Here is a 25,499-nt window from a genome sequence, read left to right on the forward strand (position 1 = left end):
GAGTGGGGGGAAGGCTTCGGCAGTTTGCGGAAGCCTGGCGGGAAGAGATTCAGGACAAGTGGGTGATCTCTTCGGTATCTCTGGGCTACAAGCTAGAGTTTCAGGAGATTCCACCTTCTAGTTTTCTAAGGTCAAGGATCCCCAAGGATCCAGTAAAGCAAAAACTGCCATTTCTGGCCTTAGATCACTTACTATCCAAAGGGGTGATAGTAGAAGTGAACCCAAAAGAACAGGGTTCAGGGTTTTACTCGAATCTCTTCACCGTTCCGAAGCCAAATGGAAGTGTCAGACCTATCCTGGATCTGAACCGGATTTTACGCATCCGGTCCTTTCCGAATGCAGTCAATTCGCACTGTGGTCTCCTCCCTGCAAGGGGGAGAGTTTATGGCATCAATAGACATCAAGGATGCATATCTCCATGTGCCAATTTTTCCGGCACACCAAAGGTATCTAAGGTTCGCGGTAGAGCGGCGCCATTTTCAATTTGTGGCCTTGCCGTTCGGGCTCGCTACGGCCCCTCGAGTCTTCACAAAGATTCTGGACCCTCTCTTGGCAAACCTAAGAGCTCAGGGTATAGCCGTCATGGCTTATCTAGACGACTTGCTTCTCATGGAGAAAACAGTAGCGTTCCTGAACCACAGTGTTTCCAGAACACTAGAACACCTGGAACGCCTAGGTTGGATTATAAACCTAGAAAAGTCGTCCCTACAGCCTGCTACCAGGTTGGAATACCTGGGTATGTTTATCGACACCGCTCAGGGCAAGGTGTTTCTTCCAAGGCCAAAAGCCTTGGCCATTGGGGATCTGGTGCGCCTAATTCTGGGCAGGAAATCTTCCCCCATTCGGTTATGCATGAGACTTTTAGGGAAAATGGTCGCCTCCTTCGAGGCCGTTCCATTTGCCCAGTTCCACTCAAGGCCTCTGCAAAGAAGCATCCTTGCGGCCTGGAACAGGAAGCCCCAATCCTTGGATCTTCCTATGCGTCTATCCCCAGGGACATGCAGGAGTCTCGTTTGGTGGTTACAAACCAAGAATTTGCTGAAAGGCAAAACCTTTCTTCCTCTTCAATGGAAGGTTATTACGACAGATGCCAGCCCCAGGCTGGGGAGCAGTGTTAGAGGAGACGTGCTCGCAGGGGAAATGGTCTGCGATTGAGAAGCTATTGCCCATAAATGTCTTGGAGATCCGGGAAGTTTATATGGCTCTCATAAGGTGGTCTTCCAGACTACGGGGTCTCCCTGTTCTGGTTCAGTCCGACAATGCCACAGCAGTGGCCTATATCAATCACCAGGGCGGTACCAGGAGTCTGGTAGCGCAAAAAGAGGTGAATCGCATACTTGTCTGGGCAGAAAAGCATGTTCCATGCCTTTCTGCAGTCTTCATTCCAGGAGTGGAAAATTGGCAGGCGGATTTTCTGAGCCGCCAGCAGTTGTGCCCAGGAGAATTGGCTCTGCACCCCGACGTGTTTTTGGACATATGTCGCAGGTGGGGTACTCCAGACGTAGATCTGTTTGCGTCCAGGCTCAACAGAAAACTGGACAAATTTGTGTCAAGAACAAGAGATACACTTGCTCAGGGGTCAGATGCTCTGACAGTTCCCTGGGATCAGTACAATCTGATTTATGCCTTCCCCCCGTGCCCGCTTCTGTCGCGGTTTCTGGGAAGAGTCAAGAGGGAAACAAAGTTGGTCCTTTTGGTAGCCCCGGCTTGGCCCAGGCGACCATGGTACGCAGAGATCATGAAGTTGGCAGTGGGCAGGCCATGGATCCTCCCTCTCCAGCCAGATCTGCTCTCACAGGGTCCAATCTACCATCCTGCTTTACACAGTCTGAATTTGACGGTTTGGCTGCTGAGACCCACATTCTGAGAGACCGTGGGCCTTCGGGGCCAGTCCTTTCTACTCTGGTTAATGCCAGAAAGCTGGACTTCAGGCTTATTTACTACAGAATCTGGAGGGCATATGTTTCCTGGTGTGAACTCAGGGAATGGCATCCTAGAAAGTATGTCATTAGCAGGATCTTGGCCTTTCTCCAGTCAGGCCTAGAAATGAATTTGGCCGTAAGCACTATCAAGGTGCAGATTTCGGCCTTGTCAGTATTTTTTCAGAAGCCACTTGCATCGCATTCCCTGGTGCGGGCTTTCATCCAGGGGGCTATGCAGATAAGGCCGCCAGTCAAACCTCCGGTATGCCCATGGGATCTAAATTTGGTTCTCTCGGCTTTGCAGGGGCAACCTTTTGAACCTTTGCATCTGGCTTCATTAGTTCTTTTGACCAAAAAATTGGTTTTCTTGGTAGCCATTTCCACGGCTAGAAGAGTGTCAGAACTAGCAGCTCTCTCCAGCAAAGAGCCGTATCTAATTGTTCATAAGGCCCGGGTGGTCATGCGCCCCAACAGGTCCTTTCTACCTAAGGTGGTTTCGGGATTCCATTTGAATCAAGATGTAATCCTACCATCCTTTTTTCCGGACCCACAGTCCGCAGAAGAAGAATCTTTGCACACCTTGGATGTGGTTAGGGCAATCAGTATCTATCTTCAAGCAACTGCTCAGATAAGGAAAACTGATTGCTTATTTATTTTGCCGGAAGGCCCTAGGAAGGGCCAGGCGGCATCAAAATCCACTCTCTCAAGGTGGATCAGACAGGTTATTTCTCAGGCCTATAGTGTAAAGGGGAAGATTCCTCCTTTTCAAGTGAAAGCGCACTCTGCTAGGGCTGTAAGTGCTTCTTGGGCAGTGCATCACCAGGCCTCCCTGGCTCAGATCTGTAAGGCTGCAACTTGGTCATCAGTCCACACATTCACCAGATTCTATCAGGTGGATGTCAGAGGGCAAGAGGATATCGCCTTTGGGCGCAGTGTACTGCAGGCGGCAGTTTAGGTCCTCCAGTCCCTGGCGGTCTATAATTATGATCTGTGTCTCCCTCCCCTCAATCTGAGCATTGCTTTGGGACATCCCACTATGTAATGAAGCTCCTGTGTCCCATGATGTATGATCAACAAAAATTTTATTTTTATATACAGCTTACCTGTAAAATCCTTTCCTTGAGAGTACATCACGGGACACAGGGCTCCCGCCCCTCTTGGGTTTTACGTGGTTTCTGATTGCTTTGCTACAAAACTGAGGTGCCTCCCATATGGGAGGGGTTATATAGGGGAGGAATTCTCCTTAATTGGGGGTTAACCAGTGTCCAATCACCAGAGGTGCCTATATAACCCACTATGTAATGAAGCTCCTGTGTCCCGTGATGTACTCTCAAGAAAAGGATGTTACAGGTAAGCTGTATATAAAAATCCTATTATCTAAAGTTTATATATTTAAACTTAAAGTGGAGGTCTGCCTACCCCTGCAAACATTTAAATTAAAAGCCAGCAGCTACACATACTGCAGCTGCTGACTTTTAATAATAGGACACTGATGTCCAGTGATGTTGGCACCACAGCTGATGTTTCCATCAGCTATCGGGTGCTGCTGCTGCCATTGCCAGTAAGGGAAGGATTACGGCTGCGCTCTCCTACTGGCCCGGTGGCGGGCGGGGGAGGAGGGGGTTGAGCAGCTGGCGTAATTCATCATGGCCCGGTCTCCTGGAAGTGGGGACAGGTATCCTCGTCCCCCAAAAGGTGCCAAATGTGGCACCGGAGGGGAGAGGAGACAAATGAGCGGAGGTTCCACTTTTGGGTGGAACTCCCCTTTCAGTTCTATATCTGTGCGTACTACATTTAATTTAATATATTAAAAAAGGATTCCCAGAAAGAGATAACATAGTATTAGTTGCCTCCTTTTGGAATGGGGGTGGTGTGGGATTACTAGCTTGGGGGAGCTTGCTCTGACTCACCTTATGTGTACATTTCAGCTTGGGCTTCTTATCTATGTAAACAGCATTTTTACAATAGGAAGCATGGAGAAAGTGTAGATATTTTCTGAAGAGTAGCCCAAATCTCTGTCTCAGAAACAAGGCAGAGCAAGTCATGTTTTTATCATTTCATTGTATCTTCAGAAAGATTATATACATTTACCGTCTAATGGCTGGAGACATTGTTTTCTACCGTCATATAAGCAGCACTTCATCTTCCCTAGGCAGTTTCGGTCTATCTTGCAATCAGGTTTCACCATAAAGCCATCAAGTGTGTTCTCCACATCTGCAGGACACTTTCCAGGTTTCTTCAGAATGATGAGTGTACCTGAGGGGGCTATAAAATGAACAACAGATATTTACTTAGAACTCCATTCTAGAGCAGAACAAGGTTCAGATATATTACAGTACATGGACAAAAGTTTGTAAACACCTGACAATCGCATCACTATATAAGTTTGTTGTACACCTGAAACCAGGTGCATAAAATCAAGCACATGACCATGCAATGTTCTTTGACCGATATTACCATATACAGACAACTGTGCTTCCAACCTTGTGGTAACAGTTAAGAGAAGACCCTTCTCTGTTCCAGCATGACTGTGGCCCTGTGTACAAAGCCAGTTCCATAAATACATGGTTTGACCAGTCTGGTGTGGAGAAACTGGAGTGTCCTGGACAGAGAACTGACCTCAACCCTACAGAAAACCTTTGGAATTCAACCCTACTGAACACCTTTGGAATTCAACCCTACTGAACACCTTTGGAATTCAACCCTACTGAACACCTTTGGAATTCAACCCTACTGAACACCTTTGGAATTCAACCCTACTGAACACCTTTGGAATTCAACCCTACTGAACACCTTTGGAATTCAACCCGTCTGAACACCTTTGGAATTCAACCCGTCTGAACACCTTTGGAATTCAACCCGTCTGAACACCTTTGGAATTCAACCCGTCTGAACACCTTTGGAATAAACTCAAATGCCGATGGTGAGCCAGGTCCTCTCCTTTAACATCAGTACCTGACCTCACAAATGGGAACACATTCTCAAAGACTTGTCCAAAATCCTGTGGAAAGCCTTCCCAGAAGAGTGAAGGATGTTATAGCCACAGACAGAGGGGCAATTCCTCAGAGGTGTGGTAGTCAGGGGTCCATACAGTTTGGCCATATAGTGTGGATCTCTGTGGAGCATGGGAGTGAGGTCATATGCTGGTGGGAGGTAAAGAGGGCATGCCTACATGTTTCAGCACCGCCAATCTCCTTTGTCAAGCCTCAGGCTTGACAAAGGAGCTGGGCAGCTCCAAAACGTGTAGCCACGCCCTATTTGCAGTCTACCAACATGACTTCCGGTCCGGCGCTGCGCTCCTCAGAAACTCACACTTCCTTGTTCCAGTTGCTGCCTGATTTTTCAATATAACCCAGTAGACATGTGCAGAATAAAAAAAAATGGTGTTGTTTAATTTAGATTAGTTATTTACATAGGACCACTTACATAGGACCACTTCTCATATACAATCTCAACGGCCGCAAACCAACCACGGGAACTGTTTAAACTGGTTAATCAATCAATGAATCCGGTGTGCCTAGAACCCCCAGAAAGCGAATCCCAGGATTACTGTGACAAACTGTCTGATTTTTTCATCGATAAAGTCAAAACCATCAGGGAAACAATTTGTCAGAAGAAAACATCCGACCCCAGCCAGCAAATACATAAAGAGGATGTCTGCACCAACATACCGCAACCGCCGAAATTTTCACTATCCCCAATTACCGTAGACACCGCAAAAAACATCATTAATAAACTGCGTGACAGTACCTCACCTATTGACATCATCCCCACAAAACTACTGAAAGAATGCTCCGACATCGTGGCTCCAACCATAACCCACCTCATAAACCGATCATTCCACGAAGGGATTGTTCCCAGCATCCTCAAACAAGGCATCGTCAAACCTCTACTCAAGAAACCAAACCTGGACCCTCAGGATCCAAACAACCGTAGGCCAATTACAAGCCTCAACACCATTTCTAAGATCATGGAGAAAGCTGTAGTACATCAGCTACAACTTCACCTGGATACTCACAAACTCCTGGACCCGCTGCAATCAGGCTTCCGCCCGGGTCATGGAACAGAAACAGCTCTCCTCAAGATTTGGGATGACGCCCTCGAAGCGGCAGATGACGGAGAGCCGTGTCTCCTCGTACTGCTAGACCTAAGTGCAGCGTTTGATACAGTAGATCACAATACTCTACTCGTCCGCCTCACAGAAGTAGCCGGAGTCCAAGACATAGATCTCCATTGGTTCGCGTCCTTCCTAGGAAATCGGTCACAGACAGTGAAACTAGGAAAATTCCTCTCCGAAACTCGGGCAGTCACCTGCAGAGTCCCTCAAGGCTCTCCGTTGTCACCCGTTCTCTTCAACATTTACATTCGCCCACTCCTTCAAATCATCAGATGCTCAGATCTCTGCTTCCACTCTTACGCTGACGACACGCAACTTTATTTCCGGATCAATGGAAAAAAAGATCACCAACAACAACTTGAAAACTGCCTCAAATCAATAGAGGACTGGATGACCACCAACTCCCTCCAGCTGAACCAATCAAAGACAGAGCTTCTTATCTTACACCCAAATCATAAGCCCGCAACCAAAACCTCCTGGTCTCCACCAACCGTCTTTGGGCAGACTATCTCCCCAAAGACCAAAGCGAAGAGTCTCGGGGTTATTTTAGACGCACAAATGTCAATGGATGCGCAAATAGGAGCAGTAGTCAGTCGATCTCACCATCTGCTGCGCATGCTTCGCAGACTCATCCCTTTTATCCCAAAGAATGACAAAGCAGTGGTAGTTGGAACAATCATTAATTCACGACTGGACTACGCAAACTCGCTTTACATAGGATTACCACAATATCAACTTGCGCGATTACAACTGATCCAAAACACGGCGGCAAGGCTGATAACAGGAAAAAAACCCTGGGAATCCATTTCTCCTTCACTGAGGAGCTTACATTGGCTAACCGTAAAAAATCGGATCACGTTCAAGACCCTTTGCCTCACCCACAAATGCGTGCATAGAGAAGCTCCGCAATACCTAATGGAGAAAATAAATCATTACACACCAAACCGCAGTCTTCGATCAGCCAACAAAAACCTCCTCCTCGTGCCCAAAGCCCGGTATAAATCCAAGGGGGATCGGAGATTCGCTGTCCAAGGGCCTCGGCTATGGAATGCTCTACCAATAAACATCCGCCTGGAAGAAAATCACCTGGCTTTTAGGAAAAAACTCAAGACCTTCCTCTTTTAGCAGATGATCAAAGCTCGCCACAGCGCCCAGAGGCGATTCAGTTCGCATTGTGCGCTATATAAGTATTTCATTCATTCATTCACATAAATTAGTTTAGTTAAATTTGTTTAATCCATTTAATTCGTTTTTGGAATTATTTTTTTTTGTTTATTCGTATTCGAATCGATTTGAATTTTCTAATCAATTTTTGAAAAGTTTTCGAATTCGAATCATTTTCCAATTTTCAAAGACAATAAAATAGATTAGGAAATGAAAGGAAAGGAATAGGATCTAAAAACATATAATTGAATATAACAGAAAATAAAAGAATATAATAGTCCTGCATTACTGTCCTCAACCCCCCATTACTGTCTTCAGCCTGTCCACATTACTGTCCTCAGCCCCTCCACATTACTGTCCTCAGTCCCCTCCCCATTACTGTCCCCAGCCCCCACACATTACTGTCCTCAGCCCCCCACACATTACTGTCCTCAGCCCCCCACACATTACTGTCCTCAGCCCCCCACACATTACTGTCCTCAGCCCCCCACACATTACTGTCCTCAGCCCCCCCCCACATTACTGTCCTCAGCCCCCCCCACATTACTGTCCTCAGCCCCCCCCCCCACATTACTGTCCTCAGCCCCCCCCCCCCACATTACTGTCCTCAGCTACCTCACATTTCTGTCTTCTGTCCTCAGCCCCGCCCACATTACTGTCCTCAGCCCCGCCCACACATCACTGTCCTCAGCCCCCACACATTACTGTCCTCAGCCCCCCCCCACATTACTGTCCTCAGCCCCCGCCCCACATTACGGTCCTCAGTCCCCACACATTACTGTCCTCAGTCCCTCCACATTACTGTCCCCAGCTCCCTCACATTACTGTCCTCAGCCCCTCCACATTATAGCCCTCAGCCCTCCATATTATTGTTCTTAGCCTTCCCCCCTCACATTACTGTCCTCTGCACCCCCAGATTACTATTATCAGCCTTCCCCCAACGTTACACTTCTCAACCCCTCCACATTACTGTCCTCAGCCCCTCCACATTGCTGTCCTCAGTCCCCTCCCACATTGCTGTCCTCAGTCCCCTCCCACATTGCTGTCCTCAGCCCCCTCCCACATTGCTGTCCTCAGCCCCCTCCCACATTGCTGTCCTCAGCCCCCTCCCACATTGCTGTCCTCAGCCCCCCCCACATTACTGCCCCCCCACATTACTGTCCTCAGCCCCTCCACATTACTGTCCTCAGTCCCTCCACATTACTGTCCTCAGCCCCTCCACATTACTGTCCTCAGCCCCTCCACATAACTGTCCTCAGCCCCCCCAACATTAAAGTCCTCAGCCCCTCCACATTACAGTCCTCAGCCCCCCAACATTACAGTCCTCAGCCCCTCCACATTACAGTCCTCATTAACCCTCCATATTATTGTTCTTAGCCTTCCCCCTCACATTACTGTCCTCAGCCCCCACACACTACTGTCCTCTGCACCCCCCCCCCCAGATTACTATTCTCAGCCTTCCCCCCACGTTACAGTTCTCAACCCCTCACATTACAGTCCTCAACCCTTCATATTATTGTTCTTAGCCTTCCCCCCTCACATTACTGTCCTCAGCCCCCACACATTACTGTCCTCTGCACCCCCCAGATTACTATTCTCAGCCTTCCCCCCACGTTACACTTCTCAAGCCCTCCACATTACTGTCCTCAGCCCCCCCCCCACATTACTGTCCTCAGCCCCTCCACATTACTGTCCTCAGCACTCTCACATTACAGTCCTCAGCCCCTCCACATTACTGTCCTCAGCCCCCCTACAATACAGTCCTCAGCCCCTCCACATTACAGTCCTCAACCCTCCATATTATTGTTCTTAGCCTTCCCCCTCACACTGTCCTCAGCCCCACACATTACTGTCCTCTGCACCCCCCCCCCCCCCCCCCAGATTACTATTCTCAGCCTTCCTCCCACTTTACTGTCCTCAGCCCCCCCACATTACTTTTCTCAGCTAACACATCCCAGTCCTCAGTCCCCCCATTTTAAAATCATCAACCCCCACATTACTGTTCTCAGCCCCTTCCACCTAATGTCCTCAGCTCCCCCCCACATTCAGTCCTCAGCCCCACCAAAAAAATTCAGTCCTCAGCCCCCCACATTCAGTCCTCAGCTCCCCCTCCACCCCACCTAAAGTCCTCAGCCCCCTCCCCTACATTTAGTCCTCAGTCCCCAACTTTCAGTCATCAACTCCCCCCACATTCAGTCCCCCCCCCCCCCACATTCAGTCCTCCGCTCCTTTTCACATTAGCCCCTTTACACTTGTGTCCTTAGCCTCCTTTAACTTTACCCCCCCCCCCCCCACTGTCCTACCTTACAGAAAGGTTGGGGAACGGAAGGCACAGCGGGTCTGAATGGAGGATGGAAGCTGCAAGATACTGATTGTCTACCAGGACCTCACTTTATACTAACAAGCAATCACTTGTTTGGTAACCTTGGGCAGCTCCCACCCTCCATCTAGAACATTCCTGCCGCCCACTGTTGGCTCTATCAGGATGACAGTGTGACAGCCGGGGGAGGAAAAGGCTCCTAAATGACGGGACCTTGGGACAGTGACTCGATACGCATCTGGACCAAGGTTCCCCATTTAGTGATGCCTGTATAACAGCATGCTCTTAGGACCTGGCCATCCCATATAACACGTTTGCAGTCTTTGACAGCTTTCTGTGACATTACATTAACTGAATAGCCCTTGATGGTGTTGAAGGCCCCTTATATCAAGTAAGTTGACCATCACCACTCTAAACTGCTCCCATCTCTACAGAGAAAATTATTGCAAAAAGGTTTTGCATCTGTTCTCATTGATGATTAATGAGTGTATACATTATAGTGTATACAACTCTCTTTAGAAATATAATAGGCTTGTCTACATTTTAATTACTATATTAACCACTTGATTTCCAGAAGGTTTTACCCCCTTCATGACCAGACCATTTTTTGCTATTCAGCACAGCGTTACTTTAATTGGAAATTGCTCGGTCATGCAACACTTTTTTTTTTTCCCACACAGAGAACTTTCTTTTGGTGATATTTTATCATTACTGGGTTTTTTTTGTTTTTTTTATTATATAAACAAAAAAGACCAAAAATTTAGAAAAAATATATATATTTTCTTCCTGTTATAATATAAATTATATATATATATATATATATATATAAAGAAAAATCAAACTTCTTCATAAATTTAGGCCAAAATATATTCTGCTACAAGACTTTGGTAAAAAAAAAAATGACAATAAGTGTATATTAATTGGGTTGTGTGGAAGTTATAGTGTTTACAAACTATAATATGTGCTGGAATTTACACAGCTATAGATGCTATAGTAAAGGCGGTGATCAGTGACTTATAATGGGACTGTGATGGGGGGTGGGCAACTGACGCTGGATGGGAGGGACACTAACTGACACTGATGACACTAGTGACACTAGTAGGGATGAGCCGAACACCCCCCGGTTTGGTTCGCACCAGAACCTGTGAACGGACCGAAAATTTGCGTGAACTTTAGAACCCCATTAAAGTCTATGGGACTTGAATGTTTGAAATTAAAAGTGCTAATTTTAAAGCCTAATATGCAAGTTATTGTCCTAAAAAGTGTTTGGGGACCCGTCTCCTGCCCCAGGGGGCATGTATCAATGCAAAAAAAGTTTTAAAAATGGACGTTTTTTTCGGGAGCACTGATTTTAACCACTTAAGCCCCGGACCAATTTGCAGCTAAAGGACCAGGCCCCTTTTTGCGATTTGGCACTGCGTCGCTTTAACTGACAATTGAGCAATCATGCAACGTGGCTCCCAAACAGAATTGGTGTCCTTTTTTTCCCACAAATAGAGCTTTATTTTGGTAGTATTTGATCACCTCTGCGGTTTTTATTTTTTGCGCTATAAACAAAAGAAGAGCAACAATTTTGAAAAAAAAAATGCAATATATTTGACTTTTTGCTATAATAAATATCCCCCAAAAAAATCTAAAAAAAATATTTTTTTTCCTCAGTTTAGACCGATAAAAATCGCAATAAACAATTATTGAATGGTCGGTGCAAAAGTTATAGTGTTTACAAAATAGGGATAGTTTTATGGCATTTTTATTAATAATTTTTTTTTACTAGTAATGGCGGTGATCAGCGATTTTTTATTGTGACTGTGACATTATGGCGGACACGTCGGACAATTTTGACACATTTTTGGGACCATTGGCATTAATACAGCGATCAGTGCGATTAAAAATGCATTGATTACTGTAAAAATGTCACTGGCAGTGAAGAGGTTAACCACTAGGGGGCAGTGTATGGGTTAGGTGTGACCTATGTGTTTTTTTTTACTGTAGGGGGCATGGCTTGGCATGTGACATGACTGATCATCTTTCCCTATGACAGGGAACATACGATCAGTGACAGCCTCACTAGGAAGCACGGGGAGAGGTTTGGTTACACTTACCTCTCCCCATTCTTCAGCTCTGTGACCTAATCGCGGGACACCAGCAGCGATCGGGTTCGCGGGTCCCACGGCCACGGAGCTCAGGACCGGGTCACGAGTGTGCCGCCAGCGGCGCACGCACAACCTACGGCCGTGCCATTCTGCCGACGTATATCGGCGTGAGGTGGTCCTTAAGTGGTTAATGACGCTTAAAGCGAAAAAAAAAAGTGAAATATTCCTTTAAATATTATGCCTGGGGGGTGTCTATAGTATGCCTGTGAAGTGCCAAGTTTTTCCCGTGTTTAGAACAGTCCCTGCACAAAATGACATTTCTAAACGGAAAAAAAGTCATTTAAAACTTCTTGCGGTTTTAATGTAATGTCTGGTCCCGGCAATATGGATGAAAATCCGCGATGCCCCTTTGGGTCTTGTACGGATATTAAGGGGAACCCCATACCCAAATTCAAAAAAGGAAAGGCGTGGGGCCTCCAGGCCCTATATACTCAGAACAGCAGTATACAGGCAGTGCAAACAAGACAGGGACTGTAGGTTTGTTGTTAAGTAGAATCTGTTTGTAATTTTGAACTGGTACATTTTTAAAGTGTAGCTCCAGTCCAAAAATCTATTTTTAAGCTTTTTGGAAATCATACGGAAGGGTTATCACCCCTGTAACATTATCTTTGCTGTCTGTGCACCTCTTCAGAAGATTTCACCTCACTTTCTGTCCCAATGACCAATGTTTTTTGAAAATGTGTTTTTTTTTTTTAAAAGAAGGATTGGGATAAAGCATCAGTGGAGAGGAGACACGTTTTACCCATATCAACTCTTACAGGAGAGAACTTCCTAGGGGTAGATTTCATCTCACTTCCTGTTGTCTCCTTCCGTTTGCAAGTAGGAGACGTTTGTAAGTTGGATGTTTGAAAGCAGGGGCCTGCCCTATATGCTCTGCAGAAATTTGGGCCTAAGGTGTTGGTGTTGCCACAACACTGTAAGCCCTCAAAGTGACTCTTGGTGGGCGCTGGAACATCCTGCTGTGAACTATTATATCAAGAATTGTAATTACATGCCATTGTTGAACAGTGGTAGAAAAATTGGGCCTTTGGTGGTGGTGGTGCTGGTGCCATAACACTATAAGTCCTCACAGTTACTCTTGGTGGGCACTGGAACGGGCCGTGCTGTGAAATATTATATTAAGAATTGTAATTACATGCACCTGTTAAACAGGGGCTGAAAAATTGGGCCTTAACCACTTGCTTACTGGGCACTTAAACACCCTTCCTGCCCAGACCAATTTTCAGCTTTCGGTGCTCTCACAATTTGAATGACAATTACTCAGTCATGCAACACTGTACCCAAATGAATTTTTTGTGCTTTTTTTCCCACAAATAGAGCTTTCTTTTGGTGGTATTTGATCACCTCTGGGGTTTTTATTTTTTGCGCTATAAATGAAAAAAGACACACAAATTAAAAAAAAAAAACGCATATTTCTTCGTTTCTGTGACAGAATTATGCAAATTATTAATTTTTCTTCATAAATTTTGGCCACAATTTATACTGCTACATATCTTTGGTAAAAATAACCCAAATTAGTGGATATTATTTGGTCTTTGTGAAAGTTAGAGAGTCTACAAGCTGTGGTGCGAATCGCACAAAATTGATCACATCTGATGTACTGGTGGCCTACCTCGCTTCTTGAGACCCGAACAAGTCAGGAAAGTACAAATACCCCCCAAATGACCCCTTTTTGGAAAGTAGACATTCCAAGGTATTTAGTAAGAGGCATAGTGAGCTTTTTGATGTTGTCATTTTTTTCCCACAGTTCTTTGCAAAATTAAGATTTTTCATTTTTTTTTCTCCACAAAATTGTCATTGTAATAGGTTATTTCTCTCGCGTGGCATGTGTATACCACAAATGACACCCCCCAAAAAATTCTGCTACTCCTCCTGAGTATTACAATACCACATGTGTGGGACTGTTTCACAGCCTGGCCACATAGAGAGGCCCAACATGCAGGTAGCGCCATCATGTGTTCTAGGAACATAAATTACACATCTAACTTGTTGACTATTTATTACACTTTTGAAGCACCAGAACAATGACACGTGACACTGATGACAGATGGCACTGATACGTGGCAATGATGATACTTATACGTGGCACTAATGACACGTGGCACTGATGACAGATGGCACTAATATGTGGCACTAATACGTGCCACCGATGACAGATGGCACTAATACATGGCACCGATGATGCGTGACACTGATGACAGATGGCACTGATAAGTGGCATTAATGACACGTGACACTGACAACAGATGGCACGTGACACTGACAGGTGGCACTGATGACAAATGGCACTGATACGTGGCACTGATGACAGATGGCACTAATACGTGGCACTGATGACAGATGGTACTATGTGGCACTGATGACAGATGGCACTGGGGACAAATGGCACTGACAACAGGTGGCACTGGGGGCAGGTAGCACTGGGGTGGATGGCACTGGGGGCAGGTTGCACTGGGGTGGATGGCACTGGGGCAGGTAGCACTGGGGTGGATGGCACTGGGGCGGATGGCACTGCTGGGGGAGGATGGCACTTTTTTTTTTTTTACTCGAGGCAGAACGGCTGCCGCTGCAGCCGTTCATCTCTCCCCTCTCACACTGTCTGTGTGAGGAGGGAGAGCGGCGCTGAGAGATGATCTCATATGTTTACATATGAGATCATCTCCCATTGGACACGCCGATCACGCTGTAAACGGCCGCTGTGATTGGCCATTTACAGTGATCTGTGTTTGCCTGTCCCCGGGGGACACGGCAAACACAGAACTTCCGCGATGCGCGCCCGCGGCGGCGCGCATTGCGGAAGTAAACATTAGGACGTCCAGGACGGCCACCCGGACAAACGCGCCTGCTCTACGGCCGTCATTCGGCTATAGGGCGGGCACGAGGTGGTTAAGCACTGGTGCCACAACACTGCCTGTGGCCAATTATGGCTCTCTTCTGGCTGTGATTGGCTAAACATGCGGGTCATAGTGCATGCTTGGCCAATCATCAGCCAGCAATGCACTGCGATGCCGCAGTGAATTATGGGCTGTGACGCGTCACTCGAATTTGGCACAAACGGCCCATAATGGTCGGATTTCGCCAAATGGGCGAACAGCCGGTGTTCAGGTCGAACATGGTTTCGACTCAGACTCAGCTCATCCCTAGACACTAGTACAGTGATAATACTGTACACTGACATTGTAATAAGGACACTGGCTGGGAAGTGGCTAACATCAATGGGCAATCAAGGGGTTAGCTGTGTGACCAACAAGTGTAATGTGTGTAACGTGTGCTGCTTTTACTTACAGATCTGGCTGATTCCTCTCCCTGCTTTCCAGGAAGAAGAAACAGGCAGATCACTGTTCAGTGTATGTAGAGTTGTGTGTGTTTGTAAACACGGAATTCCAGCTGTGATTGGACACAGCTGATCAGCAGGTTTCAGCCAAAATGACTAGCTGAAACCTGATGAAAAACTCATGCTGTGTCCAATTACAGCACGAGTCAGCAACAAAAACCAGGAAGTACACCACGGCGTATGGGTATGTAGCAGTACCTGGCTGTGTTGTCCACTCACAGTACATCTACAGTACATCTACTGGGAGGAGGACCGCAAGAGATTAATATATCCAAGAAATACACATTACCCATATTTTACATTATTTTGAATACTTACCCAAAGCTTCTTCAGGGGGGTCTGCAGTGGTTAGATGATTGACAGCAGTTGCTCCCACACAGAACAGGAGTAGCAGGAGGGATCCCATCTCTGGAGACATGTTCAATTCCTAAAATCTCACTGAGAAGTCCTTGAGATGAGGAGGTTTTTATATAGACAGAATGAGGAAGAAGGAAGGGAGGCACCAGGAACAGGGTAGAACCTCACACAATAGATGATTGCAAAAGAAACAGCTTCTCATGTACTTTTCCACTTAAAAAAATTCTTATTGCTTAACTGGGTCCCTATAATGACATAGGTGACTTTAATTGGTCTTGGGCTTTTATATTGAAGAAGCAAGGGAGGCACTGAGAACAGGCAGAACCTGCTCTCATGCAATAGATAAGTGCAAAAAAAGACGTTTAGTAATCTAGAGATTTGCATTTCTGTCCAGTCTTTGGTGTTTCACAGCTCTGATAGGATACACAGGCAAGTGAGTGACCTAAATTTCCTTTACTCCAGCTAAAGTGGTAATGAATTCCCCCTCCCCATGGATTACTTGCAGCTACAGGTAAGCCTTACCTGTAGGCACTGTTTAGGTGATATTAACTATAGTAACAGCTGGTGACATCACCGGCTCGTGCGCACTGTGCTCTCAAAGGATGGCGTGCCGTCCATTGAGAGAGCCGTGCCGTGACATCCGCTGACGACATTGCGGCCTGGCCAGTCAAACAACTGAAGTCTGAGAACCCGGAAGGAAGATCGGGTCAAGATGGAAGCGCCGGGGATCCATGACAGCGCACTGCTGGAGGCTCTTTCCTTGTCCGGTGGTAGGAGAAGCCTGGATGCAAGAAGTGAGAGCCGGAGTTGGGAGGTGAAGCTAGGAGTTGGAGCTGGCAGTCCTAGCTACCGATGACTGCTCATCACTTGTCAACATCGTGGATACACCTAGCACCAGGCTGGATAGGAGGGGTGGCGGGGCGGCATATAGAAAAAAACAATCTCCTCCATTTTTCTTCTGGCTCCTGCAGGGCTTTCAGCGGCTGCAGGAGCCAAAAGGAAAATTGTAAGAGTCCAGGGCTTACTACGCATTCACCAATGGCACGTTGCCGCAAGAGGAAATCTGTGCCAACTGAGCATGTGCCAAAAATGCCTTAGTGCGCTAACCCGCACCTGCGCAGAAGACTTGATAGAAAAAGGCAGGAAAATGCCCAGGATGCGCATAGGAAGTGACCTCAAACTTCCCTATATCAGCCCAGCCCAGACACGGCCAAATTGCTGGATTATCGTCAGTCCCCCTTGTTCCTGTGCTAGTGCGTGATCTGTCTGAACTTGTTGTGACCTGGAAACCTATTTGACTAATACTATTCTTGATTGCTGCTTGCCTTTGTCCTCAGATTTGAACCGTAACCATTTTACTTCTTTGCCCCTTTTGTGCCAGATTGGAACCGACCCCGGCTTGGATAACGACCATTCTTCTTCTGATAAAGGGTTGTAAGTGATAAGGGGGCGCTATACAGATAATAAGCGCAAATAGTGAGATTTGTGACAAAATAAAGTGCTCAAGTGCTCAATATATACAACAGTAATAACTCAATAAATATTACATAAATTAGAGTGCAAGCATAAAATAAAATAATAGTATGTTAAAATATAATGTGCAAAAAAAGATGACAGATGATAAAATAAGTGAAATAGAAATAATGTCCATATCACTGAAGCAAGTTGATTCTGTACACCATCACCACTTAGGAACATTATTTTAAGGTAAAAGACGACACCCGGTGAATATATGGTAAGTAGCCTACTCACCAAAGACAGGTCAGATGAAGCTTTGGCAGATTAAGGAACTGCCGCCTATGGTAGCGAAATCAAATGGGGTAAGCCTGGAATGTCCCTAAAATCCAGAGTTGCTCAGAAAAAATATAGCGAGAGCGGGACCATAGAGTAATAACATTTTATTAAAAGTACAAATATAAAAAAAAAATGGCCTCTTACTTTAAAAAGTGCCTTGCCTCGGCACTAGGGATGAGCTTGGTGTTTGAGTCGAACACCGACTGTTCGCCCGTTCAGCGAAGCCAGAACTCTGTGGAGCGTTCGCGCCAAATTCGTGTGGCGCTCACGGCCCACAATGCACTGCGCCATCGCAGTGTATTGCTGGCTCTTGATTGGCCAAGCATGCACTGTGACTCTGCATTCTTGGCCAATCACAGCGCCGTCAGCGAGGAGAGCCATATTGCCTGTGGCCAATTATAGCTCAGAGGGTTTAGTACACGCCCCACACTATATAAAGCCACCAGCGCAACAGCCTTGTGTAGTGTGTTCCGGCGTGAAGGGAAAGAGCAGCATAGGCAGGGACAGTGTGTTCTTTTCTCAGGCATCTGCAGAAGTTAGTGGATGTTGTGTGCCTCCAGCACAGTATACACCTGTATCTACCCTTTATTGCTGTTGATCTCTAATACAGCCATCTGCAGGAATTAGTGGGTGTTGTGTGCCTCCAGCACAGCACAATATACACCTGTATCTACCCTTTATTGCTGGTGTTCTCCAATACAGCCATCTGCAGGAGTTAGTGGGTGTTGTGTGCCTCCAGCACAGCACAATATACACCTGTATCTAGCCTTTATTGCTGGTGTTCTCTAATACAGGCATCTGCAGCAGTTAGTGGGTGTTGTGTGCCTCCAGCACAGTACAGTATGCACCTGTATCTACCTTTTATTTCTGGTTTTCTCTCATACATGCATCTGCAGTAGTTAGTGGGTGTTGTGTGCCTCCAGCACAGTATGCACCTGTATCTACCCTTTATTGCTGGTGTTCTATCATACAGGCATCTGCAGTAGTTAGTGGGTGTTGTGTGCCTCCAGCACAATATACACTACCCAACTGCTGGTTTTCTCCTCTCCCTGCAGGCCATTACTATGACTGGAAGGCCAACAAGGAGAGGCAGACATTCACAAGCCAATAAAAGAGGGCAAGCAGGCTCTGTGTCTAGAGACAACATTGCTGGTTGTGGACGCGGTGCATCGTCATCAGCACGTGACCATGGGACACGCTTGTCCTTATTTTCAGGAGCTGGACGTGTTGAGCTGCATCATGCCGAAGACTTGGCAGAGTGGTGACCAAGCCCTCTTAATCCTCCTCATCCTTTCTCACCCAGGCTCAGGGTACTAGAAAAGCAGCTGCCAACGCATCCTCATCTCAATGCCATCATCAGTCACTAGTGATGGACGAACTTCCGACAGGACGTTTCATGAACACGGCCAAAAGTTTGGAGAGATGTTGGAGATGGTGGACATATTGAAGAGGAACGACTATGATGGGAAGTATGGACCTTACCCAAACCCAAATGTCAGACAGGCCAAGATCACGATTTAAGTTGTGAAGAGTAGTGATGGACGAACTTCCGACGGGATGTTTCGCGAACGCGGACCACAAACGAGGCCGACCGTTCGCGAAACCGAACGTTTGCCGCGGGCCCCATTGACTTCAATGGGAGGCGAACTTCGCCAACCTTTAGGTCAAATTTGCAGCCACAAGATAATTATTAGCTGGGCAAACATAGTCCCACCACATGGCCAATGACATAACACATGTATGAGGTTAATTTGGGATCAATAACTACAAGCATTCTTTTTTTATATGGGAAATTGTTCTGACAATTCAGGACTGTGGAGCGCATGAAGGCAATGGAGGAGAGGGAAGGTCAGGGACCAGGGTAGGCAAAGAAGAGGGTGCAGGAGATGATCACCAGCAGCGTGACATACAGCAATGAGACATGCACCGTGATAGAGGCATCTGACAACAGCACCGTGATAGAGGGCACTGACATCAGCAGCGTGACATAAAGCACTGACATCAGCACCGTGATAGAGAGCACTGACATCAGAAGCGTGACATACAGCACTGACATCAGCACAGTGATATACAGCACTGACAGCAGCACCGTGATAGAGAGTACTGACATCAGAAGCGTGACATACAGCACTGACATCAGCACAGTGATATACAGCACTGACAGCAGCACAGTGATAGAGAGTACTGACATCAGAAGCGTGACATTAAGCACTGTCATCAGCACCGTGACATTAAGCACTCACACCAGCACCGTGATATACAGCACTGACAGCAGCACCGTAAGCAGCCCCAGGAGTAAGTCAGCACAGCACAGGGATGGTGTGATCCCCTCATAATAAGAACCCCCAGGAGGAAGTCAGCTCAGCACAGGGATGGTGTGATCCCCTCATAATAAGCAGGCCCAGGAGAAACTCAGCACAGCACAGGGATGGTGTGATCCCCTCATAATAAGAACCCCCAGGAGGAAGTCAGCACAGCACAGGGATGGTGTGATCCCCTCATAATAAGAACCCCCAGGAGGAAGTCAGCACAGCACAGGGATATCATAAGCAGCCCCAGTAGAAATATGACACCGCTCAACCTCTTCAAAGAGGAGGGTAGGGGCATATAGTAAGGTGTGCTTTTTTGGGACAAGGAAGTGAGCCAAATGAAGAAAGAAGGTCTGTGTGCTTGATTAAAAAAATTGTTTATAGACATATACATGGTCTACTGGTCACATGTGTTGAATTCCTCCGAGATCCATGCCTCATTTATTTTTAGAAATGTGAGGTAGTTAACACTGTCGTGAGCTAGGCGAGTACGCTTATCGGTCACGATCCCCCCTGCTGCGCTGAACGTCCTTTCGGACAGGACACTGGATGAGGGGCAAGCCAACAGTTCGATTGCAAATTGGGCAAGCTCTGACCAGAGGTCAAGCCTGCCCACCCAGTAGTCCAGGAGTTCATCACTCCTCAGAGCGTCCACATCGGCCGTTAACCCAATGTAGTCGGACACCTGACGGTCTAGGCGTTCCCTGATGCTGGATCCGGATGACACCTGTCGATGGGTCAGCTGAAAGAATGACCTCATATCCGAAGTCACCAACACATCTTCAAACCGGCCTCTTCTTGCAGGCGCTGTTGGATTGGTACCCGCAAATCCTTCTCTGGGAGTGGGAATTGCTACTCTGCCAGCGCACGCAAAAGCAGAATGCAGCATTTCTCGAAGCAAGGCCTTGAAGTGCTGCATTCTGACAGCCCTCTGCGACAGCGGTAACATTTCCGCCATTTTGTGTTTGTACCGGGGGTCTAAGTACGTTGCCACCCAGTACTGGTCCTTGACCCTTATGCTTTTTATACGGGGGTCCCTATTAAAACACTGGAGCATGAAGGCCCCCATTTGCACTAAAGTGGAAGCGGTGTGGTGGCCTGCCTCCTGCTCATCATCCAGGATAATGTCGTCCTCTTCATTCTCCTCTCCCCATCCACGCACAACAGGGATCCCAGAAAGGTTTAAAGCATGCTCTTCTTGCTCCTCCTCATCCGCCCCGGCACCATCCTCCTCTGACTCCTCATCAGACTCCTGTTGTTGACTTGTCTCAGATAGAGTAGCCCCCCCTGGGAATTCATCCAGCATTGCGACTTCCTCATCTTCCGGCTCCTGCTCCTCCACAGCCTGATCAATGACACGACGCAATGCACGCTCCATAAAGAAGGCATAAGGTACCATGTCACTGATGGCGCCATGGCTGCGACTGACCAGTTTGGTGATCTCAAATGGCCGCAGAAGTCTGCATGCGTCGCGCATGAGCAGCCACTGGCGCGGTGAAAAAAAACCCAGCTCCCCAGAACCGTTTCTGCCGCAGAGTTCATACAGGTAGACGTTAACTGCACGTTTCTGCTGGAGCAGCCTATCAAGCATATAGAAGGTTGAGTTCCATCGCGTCGGGCAATCGCAAATAAGACGTCTGACCGACAGATGGTGTCGCCGCTGAATGTCAGCAAGGCGAGCCATGGCCGTGTAAGATCTTCTGAAATGGGCCGAGATTTTCCTTGCCTGCCGCAAGATGTCCTGGACCCCAGGGTATTTGACAAGGAATCACTGCACGACCAAGTTTAAGACGTGTGCCATGCATGGCACGTGCGTGATTTTGCCCTGTTTCAATGCGCTAAGCAGATTGGCACCGTTGTCACACACCACTTTACCAACTGTCAAATTGAGCGGTGTTAGCCACTGATCTGCCTGTGAACGCAAAGCTGAAAGGAGTGCCGGGCCAGTGTGGCTCTTGGCTTCCAGGCACAACAGACGCAGCACGGCATGGCAACGTCTCACCTGGCATGTGGAATAGGTTCTGGGGAGCTTGGGCGGTGCAGCGGAAGAGACGCTAGCAGCAGAAAAGGAGGAGGCAGCTGAGGAGGAGAGGGAGGAGGATGGAGTAGGAGGAGGAGGAGAAGAAGAGTCAGGCCTGCATGCAATCCGTGGCGGTAAAACCAAATCTACACGGGTGCCACGGGTTACATGCTTGACGGCCGTCAGAAGGTTCACCCAGTGGGCAGTAAAAGTGATATACCTTCCCTGCCCGTGTTTGCTAGACCACGTGTCTGTGGTCAGATGTATCTTGGCACCGACACTGTGTGCCAGAGATACATTCACTTGCCGCTGAACATGGCCATATAGCTCTGGGATGCCCTTCTCTGAGAAACACTTCCTTCCTGGGACCTTCCATTGTGGTGTTCCAATGGCCACAAATTTGCGAAAGGCCTCCGAGTCCACCAGTTTATATGGCAGTAGTTGGCGGGCTATCAGTTCCGACAAGGCAGCCGTCAACCGTTGGGCAAGAGGGTTATCCGGCGTCATCATTTTTTTACGCTCGAACATTAGGCCCACGGAAGCCTGCCTTTTTGCAGAAAAACGTGAGCTTGGCGTGATGGAAGGTGGAGTGGAGGACAATTGTGAGGAGAGAGGAGAAGGAGAAGTAGAAGACGAGGCTGGACGGTGAGAGCCTGCATTGTGGCTTTGTGTGTTCCGTTGCTCCCACTGGGCTCGGTGATGGCTGCTCATGTGCCTTCTTAAGGCGGTCGTCCCTAGTGTTGGGCTTACCGCGACTAATGCGTTGACTGCAAAGATTGCAGATGGCAACGCTATTGTCAGCAGCGGACACGTTAATAAAAGCCCACACTGCGGAGCCATGTGCCGGTGTCCTGGGAGCGCCAGATGTGACCGTACATGGTCGATGACTCGCTCCTGATACATTTGCAGTCTGCTTTGTCCCTCCTGTGCAATGTAAGTTATTCCTGCTTCTCCTCCCTATCTGCTGGTCCATATCTCCCTCTGAACTCCCCTCCTCTTCCTCTCTTGTGGGCACCCACGTGACATCACTAGACACGTCATCATCTACGTCACCTTCCCCACCGCTATAAGTAGAGATCTCGGAGTAGGCAGCAACACCGGGGACCAACCTCCTCCTTGGGCTGATCTGGGTACTGTCGTCAGACTGCTGAGTAGCGGTTGTTGCTACCTCCTCTTCCTGATCCAATACCAAGAGTGGCTGCGCATCAGAAATGTCCTCTTGATATGGATCGGAAAATAATTCCTGTGACTCAAGCGGAAGGTATGTGGTGGTGGTGGTGGTGGTGTTGTTGGTGGTAGTGTCTTTGGGGGTGCACATAGCAGAGAGTGAAGAAGAGGGTGCAGATCGAGAGGATGAGGAGGGTGCAGAAGAGTAAGGCTGAGTGAGCCACTCAACCAAGTCTGGTGCGTCCTTTAAAGTAATTGAACGCACCTTCTGCAACTTCCCACTTTGGCTCAAGGCTGTTGCTCCTGCCCTACCCCTACCACCCCTGCGGAAGGGCCTGCCTCTTCCTCTGCCTGTCATTTTTTAAATCACCCTGTGACAAAACTCTTAGTTCCTATACCGCTGAAGGACTGCTGCAGTATAGGGCAGCGGTCACCAGTGGTGCACCTCAACCCTATCTATTGTGGACCGATAGTGGTCCTTGCAGAACAGCAGACTGTACCGCACTCAACCCTATGTACTGTAGCACCCTAGACCAAGTTACCAGTCCTTATAAGAACTTTTGTGGACCAAGCAGGTTGTGTGTTAGTGATTAGCAGACTGTACGTCAGTCCCTATACCAATGAAGGACTGCTGCAGTATAGGGCAGCGGTCAGCAGTGGTGCACCTAAACCCTATCTATTGTGGACCGATAGCGGTCCTTACAGAACAGCAGACTGTACCGCACTCAACCCTATGTACTGTAGCACCCTAGACCAAGTTACCAGTCCTTATAGGAACTTTTGGGGACCAAGCAGGTTGTGTGTTAGTGATTAGCAGACTGTACTTCAGTCCCTATACCAATGAAGGACTGCTGCAGTATAGGGCAGCGGTCAGCAGTGGTGCACCTCAACCCTATCTATTGTGGACCGATAGCAGTCCTTACAGAACAGCAGACTGTACCACACTCAACCCTATGTACTGTAGCACCCTAGACCAAGTTACCAGTCCTTATAAGAACTTTTGTGGACCAAGCAGGTTGTGTGTTAGTGATTAGCAGACTGTACGTCAGTCCCTATACCAATGAAGGACTGCTGCAGTATAGGGCAGCGGTCAGCAGTGGTGCACCTCAACCCTATCTATTGTGGACCGATAGCGGTCCTTACAGAACAGTAGACTGTACCGCACACAACCCTATGTACTGTAGCACCCTACACAGACCAAGTTACCAGTCCTGATAAATAGCTTTGTGGAACAAGTGAGTTGTGGATGATTAGCAGACTGCAGCAGAAGGGCAGCAGTCAAGTATAATATTCTTTCTATATTTGGAAGAAAGAATATTATACGTGTACAAGCCTATTACCATACCACTGATACTAGACCTGAAAAGAACCTTTGTGGAACTAATAGTAACAGCAAGTCTTTAAACTGACCCTCACTGCCTGACACACTGCTTCCTTCCTGTCCCTATACAAAGTGGCAAAAAAGAGGAGACTGGAACGATTAGTGGTTACTGGAATAGCTCTTTTGTGGACCTGATAGTAACAGCTAATGATGATGATGATGATGATGATGACTAATCTGACTCTCCCTGTAGCACACACCGTCCTGTCCCTTTCTCTAAACTGACAAAAGATACTCAGGCTGCTGCAAGAATCAGTAGCACAGCAAACCTATATACACCTAACACCTATACCAGTCCTGAAAAGAACTTTTGTGTACCAAATAGCTAGCGATTTATCTCTCCCTACTCCACACAGCAACCTTTCCCTATAGTGACAGAAGAAAGAATGTAAAATGGCCACCGGATCGGGTGTATTTATAGGTTAGGGGGAATGTCCAAGTGTCCATGTGCTGTCATGTCTCAATTGGCTGTCCTGTACCCCATGATGGATGTGTCATCATAGGTCAAAGTTCTTTTACACATTAAACACGTAAGTCCGCCGGGGCGAACGACGGCAATAGGCGAGCGAACGAGCGGACCGCGAACGGCCGAAATTCGCAGCGAAACGACCGCCGGGCGAACCGTTCGGCCATCACTAGTGAAGAGTCTTCAGAAGAATTTTGGGTTACGACGATCCAAGGATCAACTAAGAAAACACTGGTCAGACCTGAAACTGAGGAAGCACGATCAGTACAGAAGGATCAAGTGAGTTCTTCAAAAATGTAAGTAGTTGTCGTGTGTTCGTATTATTATTATTGCTTACATACTGCTCCATGTGCTTTGATTTAATGTTGTACAGTTTAAAATGGCAACTTTCATGTTCATGGGTTCAATCGTTCGTAGTAAACATCGTTTGTTAGCCCACTTCAAAGACGATGTTTTGGCAAGTTTCATTTAACTACATTTGTTCAGGCCTATTTCTAGTCAAAGGGAGTTTGTTGTCTAGAGGGCTTTGTAATAGAATGAAATGCAAACTTGTTTCAGTGTAAAGGAGAGGACACTCAGTAGCTGTTTACACATCTGGACTCAGGCGCACTAGTGTGGGACACCAGAACACCCTTTTTATTAGGGTGTCCCACACACGTGCTCCAGTGGATACTATAGGGGTGTCTCCATCTGTCAAACTTGCACAAAACAGGTAAGTATTCCAGCTTTAGAAAGTGTCAAAAATAATGTTTTCAGCTTTGAACTTTGCCAAAAAACACAATTGTATGACACTTCCAAGCAATGTTTCATATTACTATTTCTGCCCTCAAATTTCAGTGTGCTAAGTATTCCTTTTTTACATTCTCATAGGGGAGAGAAGACTCGGGACGTCTGAGGATACCAGGGACCCCACACCTCCCAAAGAAGGGGAAATACCAACACCAGAAGCAGAGGAGGAGGAGGAAGGAGAGGTTATTGAAACTGGCTATTGGCAC

At 47.3% G+C, this 25,499-nt stretch overlaps 1 protein-coding gene across 5 annotated transcripts in view; it reads right to left on the bottom strand.

Moving 5' to 3' along the window:
- Positions 1-25,499, bottom strand: part of LOC143989238 (uncharacterized) — a 484,136-nt gene that overhangs the window by 378,375 nt on the left and 80,262 nt on the right. For 4 of the 5 annotated variants that reach the window (XM_077489309.1, XM_077489306.1, XM_077489304.1 and 1 more), the window contains exons 1-2: positions 15,329-15,458; positions 4,014-4,187 (exon numbers count right to left, since the gene is read on the bottom strand). In XM_077489309.1, coding sequence (XP_077345435.1) covers positions 4,014-4,187; positions 15,329-15,428 — 274 coding nt within the window. In that variant the 5' untranslated portion in view covers positions 15,429-15,458. Of the gene's footprint in view, positions 1-4,013; positions 4,188-15,328; positions 15,459-25,499 lie in introns of those variants that run through there. The other variant, XM_077489308.1, reaches the window with a different exon arrangement.

The sequence above is a fragment of the Lithobates pipiens genome, unplaced genomic scaffold (assembly GCF_037356315.1).
Source record: "Lithobates pipiens isolate NorthernLeopardFrog02 unplaced genomic scaffold, aLitPip1_a1.2 Scaffold_18, whole genome shotgun sequence".
In the NCBI taxonomy this organism is placed as follows: domain Eukaryota; kingdom Metazoa; phylum Chordata; class Amphibia; order Anura; family Ranidae; genus Lithobates; species Lithobates pipiens.